An 18,901-nucleotide genomic window follows, 5' to 3' on the forward strand; every position below is an offset into this window, starting at 1 on the left:
AATGAGCGGATCCAAAAATGATCAACTCAGAAGTTGACCATGAAAACCCGAAGTGCCTTGTTGGCTTGAGGCACCTTGGATGCCCTGAAAATCAACTATCATTTAGGTGTCTTAGTTGTTTGGAGGCATCACGATTAAACAGTAGTCAAGGCGCCTCTAATTAGCCAAGGCATCTACGATGAGCTTGGAGTCGTTGCAGTGTAGATAAGAGCAAGAATCCAACTCAACCTAACCGAGGTGCCTCCGATTAACCGAGGTGCCTCCGATGAACCAAGGTGCCTCGAATGTCATTAGATCAGAAATTGAACGTTGCATGGGGATAAATTTTATCTAGATGGAGGCACCTCCAAGTGATCTGAGGTGCCTCCAATGCTAAGTCAGCCAACTGTCACTTGTGACTAGAACGCTATAAGTAGCGCCCTAGAGTTAGGAGTTAAAGACACACATATTCTTAATCTTTTATAATTCATTGTAAGCGTTCAATTGTTGTAAGGGACATCTCCACCTTTGAATTTATCGAAGGAGTTTCTGCTAGTACACTTTTATTGTCTTAGATTAATAACTACCCATATTGTAACTAAGTAAAAATACTCTCTTCACTCTATTTTTTTATGTTATTTATTTTTGTTAACTAATTATGTGTCCTTTCAAAGTAGAAAGCAAGAGAGTTTGAAATTCTATTTGCAAGCTATTCACCCCCTCTAGTCAGTCCACTCGATCCAACAGATTCTACATGGCATGTCCTTGACCTAGTCAACAGGAACTCTACATGACATGCCATTGACTCGATCAACATAGATAAGAAACACTTAGAGTTTCAACTATATTTGGTTTGGATCAGATTGGGTCATAAATGATAAATTTAGTCTTTGTCACCTTAAAGTGACTCTAGAAAGTATTAGGTACTTTCAAAAATTTCTCTGTCAAGGATAGAGTCACCTACAACTAAATTTCTAAGTTAGGGACAAATTCGCCTACAATAAAAATTTTCATTCTCGAATAGAGTCACCACTTTTCTCCCAACTAGGCATAGTTGTGGATCGAGCTCTCCATCTCCTCTTAGAGGGTCGACTTGTCATACTCTCCTAACTATGGCTTAGTCGCGGATCGAATTTTCACCTTATCCTCAGTAGGCTCTGGCGTCAACATCTTCACACTAATTTCGATCACATTTATTTACATTTTTAATATGAATTGTGGCTCTTATTTCAAGCTCTACCATGAGGTGCTCCACCTTACTTGGGAGGAAGTCGGTGATGTAGTGGAGATGGTAGGGGTCATGTAGTAGGTTCATGACTTGGTCAATGCTGGAATCATGTGGTAGGTTTAGGACTTAGTTAACACCGAGGAATGTGGTAGGTTTATGACTCGGTCAAGGTCGGGGATAATTAAGTGGCAAGTTCAGGACTTGATCAATACAGATATCATCAGTATCCAATCTGTCAAGATGGTCCAACCTCCCAACCTACCGCGAGTCCGACCTCCCGACATCCAACCTGTCGACCTCCCGATCTCCCGACTTGTCATTGGTTTGACCTCCCGATCTTCTAAGGGACACAATAGTTACCATAACGTGAAGGGCCAAACATGATGGTTACAATGACGCCCTTTAGTGAGGTGTGTCCCTTGGGCTTCTCTCCATGTGGTCCATCCTTTGGGCTCCTCTCCATATATAATGTAAGGGGAGGAAGTGTTTCGAGAAAGGTAATTGAATATGATCTCATCTACTTTTACTCCATTGCTTATCATTGCTTCTTTCTATACTCTTTTTTGGGTTCCATGATGACTTATGCATCGGAGGGACTTCATAATTCCCGACGAGCACTTTGGCACATATTATGCTTCACAGAGTCAGCTACGTAATGAGAAGAAGGTTACATCATGAGCAGTGGAGGACCGACCAAGGAGGCTGAGGGAGGCTTCAGCCCCCCAGCCTGGTTGTCGTCCACTAGATATCGTCGGACGGTAGGAAATTTTTCAAGCGACACAAGAGGATAAGGAAGCTTCAGCCTCCCCAACCTGGATGTCGCCCATGACGCTTGCCGCTTGCTGCCAGTGCCAGTGCGGGCCCTACGGTGGTGCAACACACTGGCGGTGCACCGCAGCACCGATGTTGCTGCGCTGTGTGTAGTGTGCAATGTGTCTATGCGGTTGTGCCACTGTGCGATGCGGGTGTGGTGCCTAAGAAGGAGCATTTTTTTCCTTTTCTTAGCATTTTAATTAAACACTATGACAACTTAGCAAGTGGGGCCCAACTGCCCAAGTCAAACAAATTAAATAATAAAAAACAGACAAAAGTATTAAACACGGAAAGTTGGAAATTATGCCTTTTATTTTATTTGGCCTTCGCTACTGCTTCATAGAATGGCGAAAAGTTGGAAACCCTAACCTCTCCCTCTCCCACTCCAACTCTCCTCCAAGGCTCTAGAGTCCAAGGCTCCAACCAATGGTGGCAAAAGGCGAATACGCTCGCCCCTAGCGCCCCCACCATCCCGTCCCAGGGTTAACACTGAGGAGGTAAATCACGGGCGGCTACTAACCTTTGGAATAGTGACTAACACATTAGGGAGGCATTTACCTCGGCTTTACCGAGATTTGAACCCCAAACCTCATGGTGGCAACACCTCATGCGCTAGCCACTAGACCGTCCCGAGGGGACTCCAAGGCTCCAACCAAGTCTCCAAGTATGGTAGTCGGTGGTGTAGTCTCGGTCTCGCTCGCGGAAAGTCAGGTGGCATGGCAACACTCTAGGGTCTAGTCTAGTAGACTAGTCCCCATTCTCCAACTGGCAACCGAATCTCTAAGGCTCCAAGCTCCAACACCATTTCTCCATAAGGATATAACTTAGATTTGTTGTGTTTTAATTTTTTTTTATTATTTGATTTTTTTGGACATGTACAGAATACCCCTGTAGTTTAGTTTTATAATTAAGTATTCTAGTTTAGTTTTCTATTAGATTAGTAGTTTCCCATTAATATTTGATTTTTTTTGTAAAATGTATAAAATTATATTTGTAGTTTAGTTTTCCATTAGTTTTCTATTAGATTAGTAGTGGGAGTTTATTAAAGTTTTAGTTCAACATATATTTTTCAATTACGTTTGTGATTTTCCATTACATAATTTATTTTTAGTTATTTATTTGTGTAGGATATGGAGAGATTTTTTAAACGAACTCGTAGTTCCAGCTTTGGCTCCTCTAATGAGTTGAATGTTATTGAACAAGTGGAAAATCAATCCTGTGTAGAATTAAATTTGAATGATATTGTTAGTGATCCGCGATTATGAAAACCAATTGAAGAATTTGATATTGTTATTCAAGATCAAGCTCGAAGAGAGTATGAGCTCTGAGGGCTTTGTCAACCAAATGGTCATGTGTATCGAAAAACAACTTTTGGTAATTAAGAAAGGAGTTTTCAAGAAACTTGGTATAAAAAATATACATGGCTAGAGTATAACATATGAAAAGATGTTGCATTTTATTTTTGGTGTTATATTTTCAAACAGTTAAATAAAGAAAATGTAGATAATGTCTTTATAAAAGATGAATACAACAATTGTAAAAGGATATTAGAAAGATTCAATCGTCATATGGGGATTATGAATAGTTGTCACAATGAAACTAGAATACAATTTGAGTTTTTCAAGATTAAAGGCATAGTATGGGAAATATTTTACGAGTACATAGTCGCAATATAGAAATTAATTATCACACCTGTTTAACAGCAATTTTGGATGTGACATGCTTTCTATTGAAGTAAGGGTTGCCTTTTCGAGGACACGATGAGTCAACTAGTTATTCAAATAGAGGTAATTTTCTTGAGTTGCTTGAATAGTATAGTCAACAAAATGAAAAGGTTTCTAAAATTATAAAACAAAATGCTTCTGCAAACAATCAATTGACTTCGCCAAAAATTCAAAAGGATCTAACATGTACTTGTACCTCAGAAATTACACTTGCTATAATCAATGATATTGGAGATAAATTCTTTTCTTTGATGGTTGATGAGGCTCGGAACAGTTCAGTGAAGGAGCATATGTGAGTTGTTTTGAGGTATGTAAATAAAGAAGGATGTGTGATTGAACGATTTCTTGCAGTTGAGCATGTGTCTGACACTAGTTCTCATTCTTTGAAAATGCTTATTGATGCTTTATTTATGTAACATGGTTTATCATTATCTAGATTGAGAGGCTAAGGATATGATGGAGCTTCAAATATGCGTGGTGAGTTCAATGGGTTGAAATCTTTGATACTACAAGAAAATCCATTTACAATGTATGTTCACTGTTTCTCTCATCAACTCCAATTAGTTCTTGTTGCTGTTGCCCATGACAATTTTACTGAGTGGATTTTTTTTGGGTATGTCACCATGATTGTGAATATATTTAGAGCATCTTGTAAGAGGAGAGATCAACTTAGAAAGATTCAACATGATAAAATAATTGTTGAATTGGAAAGTGGAGAAATCACTAGTGGAAAAGGAAAAAAAATCAAGAAACTAGTTTAGCAAGACCTGGAGATAAACGTTGGGGATCACGCTAGTTAACATTACTTCGTCTATGCTCTATGTGGTCTTCAGTGATAGAAGTGTTAGGAAATGTACATGATGACGCATCTTATTCTACGAATAAAGGTACTGTCGTAGGTTTAATTGAGAAGATGGAGAGTTATTAATTTGTTTTTGTGTTACATTTAATGAAGTATGTATTGGTAATTACAAATGAGTTTTCACTTTCCCTACAACAAGGGGATCAAAATATTATTCAAGCCATATCCTTGGTTAGAAATGTGAAATTTTGACTACAAGACTTCAAGGAAGATGGATGGCAGATAATTTTAGAACAAGTTAACACATTTTGTGAATTGAATATGATTCCAACACTTGATATGAAGGACAATATGTTAACTCATGGTCATGGCAGGCGTAGAGGGCAACTCATCACCAATTTTCATCATTATCGTGTGGAGATTTTTTGTCATGTATTATTTCTAAAAATTTAGTTTTTTTGTTAAAGATATTTCATTGATTATTAATATTATCATGGTTGCAAATTTGAATGTTATGTTGTTTATTTAATTATACAAGAAATGAATAATATTTTTCAGAAGTTAGTACGGAATTGTTTGATTACATATCATGTCTTCATCCAAGAAATTCTTTCTCTCAGTTTGATGTTCACAAACTCATGCATCTTGCTGTTTTTTATCCTGAGGACTTCTTTGGTATTGATTATTTCTTTTTGGAACAACAACTTATGAGTTACTTTTATAATCTGCGGGATAATCCTCACTTTTGTTTAGTTGACTACTTGAGAATTCTTGCTCAGAAATTGGTTGAGACTGAAAAATATTTGATTTCCCCATTGATTTATCATATGATAAGTTGGCATTAGTTTTACCAGTTGCAACTACTTCCGTTGAACGAGTTTTTCTGCAATAAAGACTATGAAGAATGATTTATGTAATAAAATGAGAGATGAATGGATGAATGACAGTTTAGTTGTATACATTGAAAATGATACTTTTTCTATAATTGAAAATGAGCAAATATTACGACATTTTCAACAAATGCAGTCTCGTAGAATCCAATTGTCTCCTCTTGTACCGACTCATCGGCCGTCGTAGACTTCTGTATCAACCCAGAAATGAAGCTTACATATGGAAGAAAGATAGACTTCTGTAAATCTTGAGATATCAAGGCCTAAAAAATTTAGTGGGGAGAAACTTGACAGGAATTCAAACATGTGACGCATGATAATTACCTTTTATTCTTTTTTTATACTCTGTTTGGTTAATAGAAATGATGATTAATATCTTGTATTATCTATTGGAATTATTATCTTAGTAGTGATTAACGTACAGAAAATTTTCAGTAAATTTTATGCTAATGTTAATATTTTGATTTCAAGTATATGCATCTTCTCTAATCTGTGATACTTTATTAGTTATTTTTCATGTGTTAATACTTCTTAAGGAAATTTATGTAATACAACTTATCACTCAAAACAAAAGACGTTGTTGATATAAAATTTTTATTTAGTCATAAAAAAATATCTGTGTAATTCAGCCCCCCCCCAATCTTTTTTTTTTTCTGGTTCCACCTTTGATCATGAGAAGAAAGTGAGGAGAAAACTTTGACGTCATCGCTCTTTGGTATGAAGTGAATTTCTACTGCTGCATCATCACGGTGATATTTCTATCGCTTCATCAGTCACAGACAAGTTATTGAAGTCAAAGAAACATTGACAAATGGGGAAATCCATAATCGCCGAGGATTACTTGAGATATTCGGGGAAATCAATAAAACAAGAACCAAGCAACCTAGTGATATTCGGGTTCCATGTTATGAAACTATCACTCATACCGCAGGTATTGCGGTATACTTGAGATTATCATGGAGGATAGATCGAGTTAGGAACAACAAGTAGAGGCAAAAGCTTGATTTTGTTTGTGTCTACACGGGTTTGGTACATTGGTAAAATACTTAGAAGAATAATTAAGAAGATCAGAGCTTCGAATTCCACTAGAAATGGATACTTTAGAAGTCGACTTTTAAGTGCGCATAAATTCTATTTCAAATTACCTAGTAGGTAAATCACGAAAACACATTGCATTTAATAAATGAAGAATGTATTAGGGATCATAAATGAATTATCTAATGTCTCCAAATAGAAAATACAATTTGATGGAAACACGAATCTAAAGTAATGCATTGAAGTCCGTACGAATACAAAATCAGATTCATGCTACAGATTTAGTTTTTTCAAATTTTACAGTAAAATAAATCATTAAACGAACGACAATAAAATAAACTGATTGCAGCATAAATGCCATTGTCTCAGCGTCATTTGTGATATCCGGAGATTCCATGAAGATGCAGTGGATGAATCTTTGGTAGGGTGCTAGGGTGACAACGGTGAATTTTCCTAGCCAATGGGAAACATGGAGATCTGTCAAAATGTCTTAACCTTACTAGGATCACGCCCTTCTTTTATACGGTGGGGTTGAATCTATTATCAGGCCATCATCAACAACAAATTACGGATTAACGAGTTTTGCATATATAAATCACATCTAATGATCCAAACTTGCTAATACTTTAATTAGAAAATTTTCTTGGGTTTGATTCAATATGACATATTCGGGTGTGTTATTAAATTAAAATGGTGGATACAATGAGATAAAATATGAGGATCTTTATACGAAATCTATTGTTTTCCTGCGACCAATGACATTGAGGTTCCTAATATGAATGAATTGTCCGTGGGAAGAGGGCAACAATGTGATGATATGAAACTCAACAACTTCTTAACAAAGATTATTATAGTGCCAGATTGTTTGATTTTAGGCTCACAGAACTGATGAAGGAATCTTCTGTACAATTTCAGAAAATTGAAGCAAGAAACCACAAGTTTGGTCGTCCCGATCGACCTTCACCAAACCGAAGTGAGAAGCGAGAACTTAACATGTAGCTTGATCTTCCCCTTCTCAACGTCCAACTTTGCGCCGGTGACCAGCCAATGGCCGGGGCTGTGTTGCGGCCCCTGGCATAGCTGAGCAGTGTCCACAAATTTCAGCAGCTTTTGGGCAGCCACCGGCACCGGCGGGCCCTTGGGGAAAATGGCAGAGTCTACCACCACTTCTCGTTCCTGATGCTGCTGCTTTTCCTTCTCGATGCCGCCGGAGAGGGAGGCGCTCATCGCCGAGAAGAAGTTCGACTTCTGAGAAAGCCCCGATGGGCCTCGCCGCCACTGCGACCGGCACACGATGCAACCGCGCACCTCGGTGTATAGCAGCCCGAGGTGCAGCACGTTATAGTGCTCCTTAGCTATCACGTGCAGCTGAGCTCCGGTGACGATGAACGCGGTCCCGCCGCCTTTGGTCGGCCACAGGGGGTCGTACTTGACCGGGATCGTGCTCACTCGCGCGAACTTCTTACTTTGCACCTGCTCCAAGTATCCTTCGTCGCCGGTAATCGTATCGGATGACCGCCAGAAGGTTGCTGAACCGGGCTGCGCTCCGATGAACGTAGGAGTCTGTGACAGGTGCTCCAGGTGGATGGCCAGCCTGACCATGTCCAAACACAATTAATCACTGTTAACGAGATGCTTTCTTACATAGAAACTGCTTTAGGAGTTCACTAACCTATCATTTTTCTTGCCTTCAAGGTGCAGCCTCATTCCGGTCACCGGCACTAGTTTCCCGACGACAACCTGAGTTAAATATTTACACGTTAACACAATAGCGTTCGTCTGATAATCACGCAGCACGATCAAAAAACAGAGGGGACGCCTACCTTTGTGGTGTTGACATAGAGCTTAGGCCCCATCAGGTTGAAAGTCAGAGAAGGAGTAGCAATGGACATGTTCGACATCGGGCCAAGAGGTAGATCATTGTGCATGGGAGCCCAAAGCTTGTTGCACTGGAAGTCTAAAAAGTAACGCAAATCTGATAGAGGAGGTTTATCTGAAACAGAACAGAGGGATGATCGATCAATCGATCAATCAAAAGGATTTGGTTATTCATCCTGCAGCACTCACATCGAAGGTACAGGTTGATGGCATGAGACAGGAAGCCGATGCCAGAGACCCCCTTGAGCAGGGAGGTGATCGGAACGAAGGTCAAGTTGATGACATCGGGCATCGAAGTCACAGTGGGGAGCCACTCGTAATGGCTGCTTGCTGAAGCATCTCCTCCTCTCTTGAAGCACGTTACTGTCACACCCTGAACAAGGCCATCAATTGAGCAATTACATGTACAACTCCTCGACTGAAAGCTAATTAATTAGAACTCACATCTTTGCTGAAAACTGGAGGGACACCCTTGAGGAATTCGTTCTGCTGATCAAACACATTGAAAGCCTCGGGCACCTGCGCAGGGCAACAATATCGACATTAGCAGTGCCATTCAAGCGATCGAAATTCATCTAGAGATCAGGGACAGAGATGCAGACCTTGATCTTATGTTCTTTAGGTTTCGAATGGAGCGGTGGAAGAACACATGTTCCAGTGAATAGCTGATCCCCAAGATTATCAAGGTGCTGCTTAAGCTCAGAGGGAGAGAGATTGGAGGACTGATCCTGCTTCACATAGATCACATCCTGTCCTCCCACACTTAGCCCTGTAATTACATGCGTGCCGAAGTCTTCAATGAATCTGCACAGGAAGGGGCGCCCATGACTCGATTTAATTGGTCAAAAAGTCTTTAGCCGGACAGTACATGTGGTAGTTGCAGCTCCCATTCCAGGAAACTTGGGCGACTAAAACATGTTTGACAAAGTCACTAATGAATCGCTAGGAGAATTGAAGTTTTCGACTGTTTTTTATTTCGATACCTTGCGATTGCAGTGGGGAAATGAAGTTTATAAAACATGGGCGACTATAAAATTAACATGTTTGACAAGGTCACTAATTAATGAAAAGGGGGAATTGAAGTTTTCTTATCTATGATCGAGTCATTCGATATCTACCTTGCGATCGCAGTGGGGTCCCAAGTGGAAGGGACGGCGTCGATGACCCGTTTAGTCAGAGTGAGAGGTTGGCGTTCGATCCGGAGGTCGAAGAGGGTGATGAAGCAGCCGTCCATGGCGAGGAGCTTAGTGCTCGACGCGTCCTGCGCCCATGCGCTCCCTTCGAACCCGAACGCGTAGTTGAAGAAGCCGCAGGGGATTTTGCCGGCCATGGAACTCCGGTGGTTGAACAGCTCCGCCATCTGCAACGTTCTCATCGAGTTTAATATATTCATGTCAAAACAGAGATCTGCTCGATGGCTAGTTTAATTAATTACCTGAGTAAACTCGAGCACATCGGACTGGAATCGGATGCGATCGCCCTTATCGCAATTTATATCAGCCGGCACGTCCTGGCACGAGCCAAACCCCGGCACCGCCAGCTCCCTCTTCTCCTCGTTTAACACCACAAGCCTCTCCTCCTTTCCCCGGCAGTACTCCGGCCGGAAGTCGCAGGTGACATCGAAGCCCTTTCCCAAGCACCGAACGGCTCTCTCCACAGCTCCAGTCATCCTCTAGCTACCCGTTCCCTGCCCTTTTCTCTTCCTGCAGATAATAATATAGAAGTAATCCCTTAGAGCTCGTCAAAGGAGACCTCCTCCACTGCTTCCACAGCTTGGTCGACTTCGATGTCGCGGCACTTGCTGATATGCATAAAATATTGAGAAAAGGCATTGACTTTGTATGACTTGACTTGCACACTTATGAAACGGCACGTTGTACTTGTAGTTGCATAGCTGTTTATCAAATACGATCAGTTTGAAATGAAGGAACGAATGAATGAATCAAACAACTAGTATTGTTGATGTTGTCAGGTCAATGTAGATGTCTTGGTGGTGTTTAGATTGGCTAAAATAAAAGTCGCCATTTCATACTGGCCCGGGTTGAAGACTCCGACGGTAAAAATTGGAGTTTTAAAAAAATAAATAAAAGATTTGGGTGGGTGGTTACGGTCAAACTCCACCAAGTCGTCATGTGATTGTTGCTGGGTAAGCATCCAACGAAGCGGATGTAGCGTCTCCCAGATAATGGTGCAATGATTAAATAGATAATCAAGTATTTAAGATATAAGTTTTAATTACCTTATATTATAAGGAATTTTTTTCAATGAAAAATGGATCTAAAAATATTGATCATTTGGATAAATTTCTACGTCACTTTTTAATTTACCTATTTATCTTATAATTGATAGAAAATTTTTATAGGATAGTTCAATGCCTAATTTAGGAAAAAAATATTGCATACGAATTTTCTTTTTTTTTTTAAGGATAAAAATTAAAGCATTTTTTTTCCCTCTCAAAAAGGCAAATGAGGGTTCATTTTTTTTTTAAAAAAATTGTCTCTAAGTTGTTGAATGCTGGCTCTTTTATATGCTTTTTGAAAAAATCATAGCAAGTTTGATTAAAATTAAAAAACTATTATTTAAAAAAAATAAAAACAAGCTGATATAAATTATACCATTTAAAATTCCTAGTGAGTTCTTCTCTCCTAATAGTTTTCGATAGAGGACAAGTTACAAGATAAAGTCATGTACTTCGAGTACATGAGTAGTTTTTTTAGATAAAAATCAAAATAGTATTTTTTTCCCCCCTTTCAAAAAGTTAAATGAGGGCTCATTTTCTAGAAATGTTAAAAAAAACACATTTCTCTAAGTTGTTATATGATATATATTCTTAAAGAATTGTTGAATGCTCTTTATATGTTTTCTCAAAAACCATTATTATATGAATTATAATTTTAAAAAAATAAAAATATAAAAAACTTTATTTTTTAAATAATAAAAAATAAGATTACATAAATTCTGTCATTTAAAATTTCCAGCGATCGAATTCTTGTTTATTCAACTAACAATTTCCAATAGAAGAAAATTTGAAGAATAAAAATAGCCATATACGTTGGAGTACATGAGGGTTTTATTGAGGATAAAATTCAAACTAGTGTTTAATTTTTATTCAACAAGTTAAATGAGGGCTCATTTTCTAGAAATGTTAAAAAAAATGTTTCTAAATTGTTATATAATATATATTCTTAAAAAACTATTGAATGCTCTTTTATATATATATATATATATATATATATATATATATATATATATAGCAAGTTTGATTAAAACTATTATATGAATTATAATTTAAAAAAATTAAAATTATAAAAATGTTATTTTTTAAAAAAAAATAATTATATAAATTCTGCCATTTAAAATTTCTAGCGAATTCTTCTCTATTCAACCAATAATTTTCAATAGAAGAAAATTTGAAGAAAAAAAATAGCCATGTACGTTGGAGTACACGACGAGTTTTTTTAAGAATAAAAATCAAAGTAGTATTTTTTTTTTCTTTTAAAAAGTCAAATGAGGGCTCAGTTTTGTAGAAATATTAAAAAAATCATGTCTCTAAGTTGTTACATAATATATATACTTAAATAATTATTGAATGCTCTTTTGTATATTTTTTTTAAAAAAATCATAGCAAGTTTGGTTAAAATAAATTATTATATGAATATAATTATAATTTTCAAAAAATTAAAATTATAAAAATCTTTTTTAAAAAAATTATAATGTGTAAACTTAGATAACACTTGAATATATAAAATTTAAGAGGAGCAGATGACTAAAAATAATAAAATACAAATTAAGAATCAAAGCTGAGCCCTTGAATATCCATAGATATGCTATAGTGTGAGTCTGTGAGACACTCATAATCAATATTCGTTTGATAATGTGTGTGGATGCTATATTGTTATTTATCACGGATGAGAGTTTCATCCCACGTGCCAAATGATACATTTAATTATACTTCGAACATCCAGTTCTATTCATCATTCGGATGGGAAGCGATGGAGAATGGACTCTCGGTGATGTGGTGTGTGAGTTGGCTTAGTTAAAGAATTTTGAGAATCTCTTATGGATAGTAATCGATGTGGATTTGACTTAGTTAAAGAATTTTGAGAATCTTTTATGGATAGTAATTGATTAAATGGAAAGCTGGGGAGGAAATCTACTGTTGATGAAGAGTAATATCTGACTGGATATTGATCCGAGAAATCCAAAACGGATCGGGGAGAATGAAATCACAGAATGTCCTCATTGTGTGAAGCTTCGATGATGAGAGAGAAATTTGACTGAAGAAAATCGAGATCCGGAGCTCCTAAGGCTTCCTGCGCACAAGTGACCAACCAACACTATCGTCAGTGACCTAAGACCGGGGTAGGAATCCCTGGCTAGACCCTCCGACGCTCAAGTCAGTGATCTCGCTTTGTGTGGAAGAAGGAAGAAGATGAACAGTAGTTGAGAATTAGGGTTTTTGAGTGCGAGTAATGATGTGAACTTCAATGTAAACTTACCTGGCCCACGGAGAGGATTCCCCTTTTTATACCACTTCATATAACCTCCGTAGTCATGAAGTGTACCCCGATTTGTTAGAGTTTGATATGAGATGACGTAAGCTACGTACTTGTGGTAAATGACTTTTAAGAAATCTTTTTTTTTCCCCAGATGTACCTTCTTTGTCGTCTAGTACCTGCAGAAAAGTCTAGAAGCACACTTCTCGCCAAATAGGTAAACATGTTATTCAATCACATACAGATATCTTTATTAAATTAATTATGAGTCTACTTGTTCGTCCTATCTTTATTACGTTATAGACAGCTTGGTATTATACTATGCTTTGTATTGACCGAATATTAAATCAAGACCCTGTTTGGTCGGTTTATCATTATCATTCAACTAATCGTTCAGTAATATATTACCAACTCTATAAAGCTTTAGATCTTTTTATTCCGGGCGATCATGTATACTTAATTAATCTTAGATATGCCACTTTAAACAATCTTGACTTTTTATCTTAAACGTGTAAACCCGGCCGATATTGATTCGCCCTTCCTAAGATGTATCTCGACCGATATTGGCCTACTATTCTCAAGGTATTTCTCGATCGGTATTAACTAACTTTCCTTAAGGTATATATCGGTCGATATTAACTTGCCTTCCCCTAAGGTATATGTCGGTTGATATTGGTCTACTTCCCTTGATGTATGTATCGATCGATGTCGGTCTACCTCCTTTGAGGTATATATCGGTCGATATTGATCTACCTCCTTTGAGGTATATATCGGTCGATATTGGCTTGCCTTCCCCTAAGATATATCTCGGCCGATATTGGCCTACTTCCCTTGAGGTATATATCGATCGATGTCGGTCTACCTCATTTGAGGTATATATTGGTCGATATTGGCTTACTTCCCTTAAGGTATATCTTGGTCGATATTGGCTTACTCTAATTAAGGTATATATCGATCGATATTGGCATGCCTCCTCTAAGGTATATCTCGATCGATATTGACCTGCCTCCCTTAAGGTATATCTTGGTCGATATTGGCTTACTCTAATTAAGGTATATATCGGTCGATATTAACATGCCTCCCCTAAGATATATCTCAATCGATATTGACCTGCCTCCCTTAAGGTATATCTTGGTCGATATTAGTTTTCCTCCCTTGATGCATATCTCAATCGATATTGGTCTTCCTTCATCAAGGTATATCTTGGTCGATGTTGACCTGTCTTCTTAATTCTGCTATCTCCTTTCCCTTTTTCACCAGGGACCCACTAAACCTAACCCATATCAGTAATAAAGAAGGGAAAAATAGATCGTCAAAAAGTAGGTCAGGAGGTCGTTGGTGTAGTTACTTTAACGATCAAGTCAGAAAATAATTGTAACGTAAAAACAGAAAAAAGTAAAAGCCAGTGTGTGGATGTACATGCGTATCTGCACTAGTGGAGAAGGATCCTTTTGTAATGCCCCACACCATCTCCACATTTAATGAGGTATTATCATGCTGTCAGACAGCTTGTCTTATCACCATGCTTACATTGTATCCAGTAGTCACATCACTGGTATGGGGAAAGTATGCTGCGTATCTATACATAGATACTACCCTCTTCTTTTCTGACTAGCCAACGTGATGTATTAATGGTGAGGTGGACTCACAGACCAAGAGGCCTATTAGGATATGTAACTAAAAGATAGGTCCTCCACAGAGAGCCCACTCTTTTATGAGACATAAATAGGCTACAACGATATTCCCCAAGAATGGCATAAAGTTCCAAGGATGACCCAGCAAGCCAGTGCAGGATCTATTATAGTCGATTTGATCGGTAGAGTTGATCGGAAGAGAATGGGGAGCAGAATCTCATACAAATCATGCAGAACCAAGAGTGGGGCCCTTAGAGAGCCTGCTCGATTCACAAAATTGATTTGGAGAAGATTGGTCCGGTAAAGCCAGGAATGGGCCTTTAGAGGGTCTCTCTGATCAGTGGAACCGATCGAGAGAAGACGGTCCTATAAAGCCAGGAGTAGGACCCTTAGAGAACTTGTTCGATCGATGAAACCAATTGGGATAAGACGATCTGGCAAAGCCAGGAGTGGGGCCCTTAAAAGACATGTTTGATTGGCAGAATCGATTGGGAGAAGACGGGTTCAACAGAGTCGAGAGTGGGGCCCTTAAAGAGTATGTCCATTCGGCGAAATCGATCAAGAGAAGATGGGTATAACAAAGTCGAGAGTGGATACCTTAGAGAGCATGTCCGATCAGCATAACGGACCAAGAGAAGATGGGTTCGGCAAAGCCAGGAGTGGGGCTTTTAGAGGGCTTATCCAATCAGTGGAACTAATTGGAGAAGATGATTTGGTAGAGCCGAGAGTGGGGCCCTTAGAGAGCTTGTCCGATTGGCGGAACTGATCTGAAGAAGACAGTTCGACAGAGCCAGGAGTGGGGCCTTTAGAGGGCTTGTCCGATCAGAGGAACCAACCAAGAAAAGACAGGTCCAATAGAGTCGGGAGTGGGTGAAACCAATTGGGAGAAAATGGGTTCGACGGAGCTAGGAATGGGGCCCTTAGAGAGCATGTCCAATCGACGTAACCGATTAGGAGAAGATGGGTCCGTCAAAGCCGGGAGTGGGCCCTTAGAGAGCCTATCTAATCGAAAAAACAAATTGGGAGAATATTATTGGATCAAGACACACATGAGAGGGGGGTGAATCACGTGGTTTTTAAAAACTTTTCTCTTTTAAAACCAAGTACGAATGCAGCGGAATAACAAGAACACAAGAAAAAGAAAAACGCACGTTTGGTTTTATTTGGTTCGGAGCTTTCAACAACTCCTACTCCAAAACCCAGATTCCTTGAACCTATCGATGGGTAGTCCACTAATAATCTCCTCCAGAATCACCGGAAGAGAGGATCGAGTACAAAAAGAATAATAGGAACAGTGTAACAAGCTACACTTTCCTTTTGCAATAATTAAGTATAAAATCTAGACTTCATTACCCAACACTCTTTGTAGACAGTCAACTTAAACTCGGTGTTGGACGACTCCTTAATAGTAGTCGGACACAACAAAGTCATAGCAGAGCAGCAATAGGAAGTCGGAGCAGTCGGAACACCGAACGGATGCACAGAAGTTTGTAGAATTAATGATCTTGAAGCCTTGGTCGAATGCCTCTTTTATAAGGGATATAAGGTGCCTTTAATTCCAAACTCTAACCCTTAAAAAGCGGCTCCTTATCATCGATGATGTCTCTGCCTTATCCTACCGAAGGCGTCTTCCAAGCACTCGAAGGCACCTTCTATGAACAGTACTCAAGGCACCTTCCAAGCTCCTGAATAATGCGTCTCGGGTACTATTTACCCGAGACCTTTTGTGCTCCCTTTGCCCTACAAAATGTGTTAATTCAATATAGAAATATTTACCTTGTAAAATAAGGTTAGCACAATAATAATATGATTAATTTATGACTTAAACCCTGTCCTTCAGAGCAGGATCTAGTCAAAGTCTCAATTTAGATATTCGAAATGAACTTAAATTGGATCGACGCCTACTATCCCTTCAACTAAGATACGTCTTCACTGAGTCACTCTCCTCCAATGACTTACATTCACTTATAAAGTGTCGAGTTATCTCCTCGACGTCCAATTGACCCACCAGGTCTTTCTGTCGAAATCATATATCCGAACTTCGCCAACCGGGAATTGAACATCTCGATCTCCTACCGAAACCGCACATCCAGACTTCCTCCAGTCGGGAATCAAATATCCTGACCTCCTTCCATAATCTAATATCTAGACTTCATGTCTAGTGGCAGGTCCTCTTGACCCGTCAAATTAGTCAACCATGCACACTCAATAACAAAGTTAGATCATAAGCACATCTAACTTTAATCCATTTGTCATTAAATAAAACTCAGGTTTGACTATTGATGACAACTACACCAACAATCTCTCCCTTTTTGATGTGATAACAACCTAGTTAAAGTTAGAAAAAGATATGAAAAAAATAAAATAACAATAACATGATTCAAGCAAAAAAATAATTAATTAATTTAAATTCCTATTTTATTTTCTTGATCATTTTAAGGTTAAAATTTTTAAGATTAGTTTTTAGTTTTTTTCTTACTAACCCTTATCCTCCCCCTTTATTTATCAAACTAAGCAGATAAGTAAATCAAATTATGAAATTGTAAATATACTAGTAATAATTTGTTCAAAGTAATCACAAAAAATTTGTAGGTCTATTAGAAGGAGGAGTTAAAAAGTATTTTGACTGAAATTTTCTAACTTTTCAACAGTTTGAAAATTAATTTTGCAAAATAAACTATTTGTAAACATAAATTTTGTAAGAATTATTTCAAAACACTTGTTTTAAAAAGATAATTTGTTGCAAGGTACTTAGTGTTTCAATTATTCAAAGTTACTTTTGAAAAGTTTTATAACTTACCTTTCTAAAATATTTTGGAAAGAATTTGTTTAAGCAAAATAGTTTTGGAAGTATTTTCAAAAAAGTTTTTTCAAACACAAGTTAAAAAGTTACTTTTCAAGTGAAAAGATAACTTTTAGAAGAATTTTATAAAACTTTTTTAAAAACTTTCCAAAGTGTTTTCGAAAATATCTTTCAAAGCAGTTTTTCAATGCAATTTTCAAAATACATGCATTTCAATTTTTTAAAACAGATAATGAAAAAAAAGGATAAGAGTTTTTTTTCAAAGCAAGTTTTGGAAGTACTTTGGAAAATATATTTCAAAAAGTAAAATAGGTTCAGAAATTTTTTAGAAGTGATTTTTGAATCATTTGTAAAGTAAGTTTCAGTGATGTTTCAAAACAATTGTTAAAGCAAGACTTTACAAAAATAAAGTATGTTATATATATATATATATATATATATATATATATATATATATATATATATATATATAACAGAATATACTTAACTTGACAAACCCTATCCTTAAATTTCTAACTATTAGTTACTAACTAACTATCAGAATATAGCAGTATTCACTTGGTTAGTCAAGTTAAGTACTAATTGTCCAGATAGAAATTTACTTAAAGGACTACTTAACTTGATCAATGTACTATTTATATTTTTCGTTAAACTTGTGTTGATGCATTGAAATAAGCATTTAAAGTCCAAGTAAAAGACCTACGCATCTCATACCATTTTAAATTGTTTGAATACACAATCAAGGTGAATCTAATGTATTTATGAAATGCTCGTTACTTAGAGCTATAGGATCATGCTTTCTATGGGTTCGATCTAGGCTAAGATCAAAATTTTTTTGAAATACTAAGGAAATAGAAATTTTTAGAAAATATAAGTAAAGAATTTTCCTAGAATTTAAAAATTATTTTAAAAACATATCCTACTCTAAAAAGAAATTTTCTAGATTATCAAATAAAGTGGTCAAAAAGTAGCTGAATATATAGATCATGACAAGCAGATACACAATATATATAAGTGTACTGAATATAATCGAGTCTCGTCATCATCGGCCGGTGGAGGTGGAAGATGATAAGTCACTCATAAAACTCGAAGGATCGATTGCATATGTAGGTTTAGCTGTCAAAATCTGGTGGCCATCTCCCCGGAGAGAGGTAAATCCGATGGTCATCCCCCTGGAGAGAGGTGAACCCCTCTAAGATAGACTGTCGGATCTGTGCCGAATACTCCTCAAGTCTAGCAAATTGGTCCTCTATGAATAGAGAAGTCGAAGGCTAGGTCAAGGTTGAGGGCTGGGTCGGAAGAGGTCCAAAGAGCTCCTTAATTGTAAATGTTAGCATCCCCTCTCCCTCGGCCGGAATAATAGGTGAGAAATCCTCCTCAACCTTGTCTAAAATGTCTACTATGGTACCACTCTTCAAGTCAGCCCCCCTTGAGCGGTAACATCTATATGCACTAATGCAAGCTAACGCTGATCAATCTCATCATATGCATTAAGGGAAGTGGATGTGCCCTGGGTCATATTTACCCCTATGGTCAAAAATATGAAAGTCAAAATATGACAATAGGGCATATGAACCTATCTTCTAGTAATGAGATTGGATGCATGGATAACATTCTAA

At 37.6% G+C, this 18,901-nt stretch overlaps 1 protein-coding gene across 1 annotated transcript; it reads right to left on the bottom strand.

Annotated features, from left to right (window-relative positions):
* Positions 1-7,289: 7,289 nt before the first annotated feature.
* On the bottom strand, positions 7,290-10,140 carry LOC121971540 (MACPF domain-containing protein At1g14780-like). Its single transcript, XM_042522865.1, has 8 exons — positions 9,785-10,140; positions 9,468-9,709; positions 8,952-9,153; positions 8,794-8,868; positions 8,539-8,722; positions 8,295-8,464; positions 8,144-8,211; positions 7,290-8,065 (listed from the first exon to the last, which is right to left on the bottom strand). The coding sequence occupies exons 1-8, from the start codon at positions 10,016-10,018 to the stop codon at positions 7,432-7,434; spliced, it is 1,809 nt and encodes a 602-aa protein (XP_042378799.1). The 5' UTR covers positions 10,019-10,140; the 3' UTR covers positions 7,290-7,431.
* Positions 10,141-18,901: the final 8,761 nt, after the last annotated feature.

The sequence above is a fragment of the Zingiber officinale genome, chromosome 4A (genome assembly GCF_018446385.1).
Source record: "Zingiber officinale cultivar Zhangliang chromosome 4A, Zo_v1.1, whole genome shotgun sequence".
NCBI lineage: Eukaryota > Viridiplantae > Streptophyta > Magnoliopsida > Zingiberales > Zingiberaceae > Zingiber > Zingiber officinale.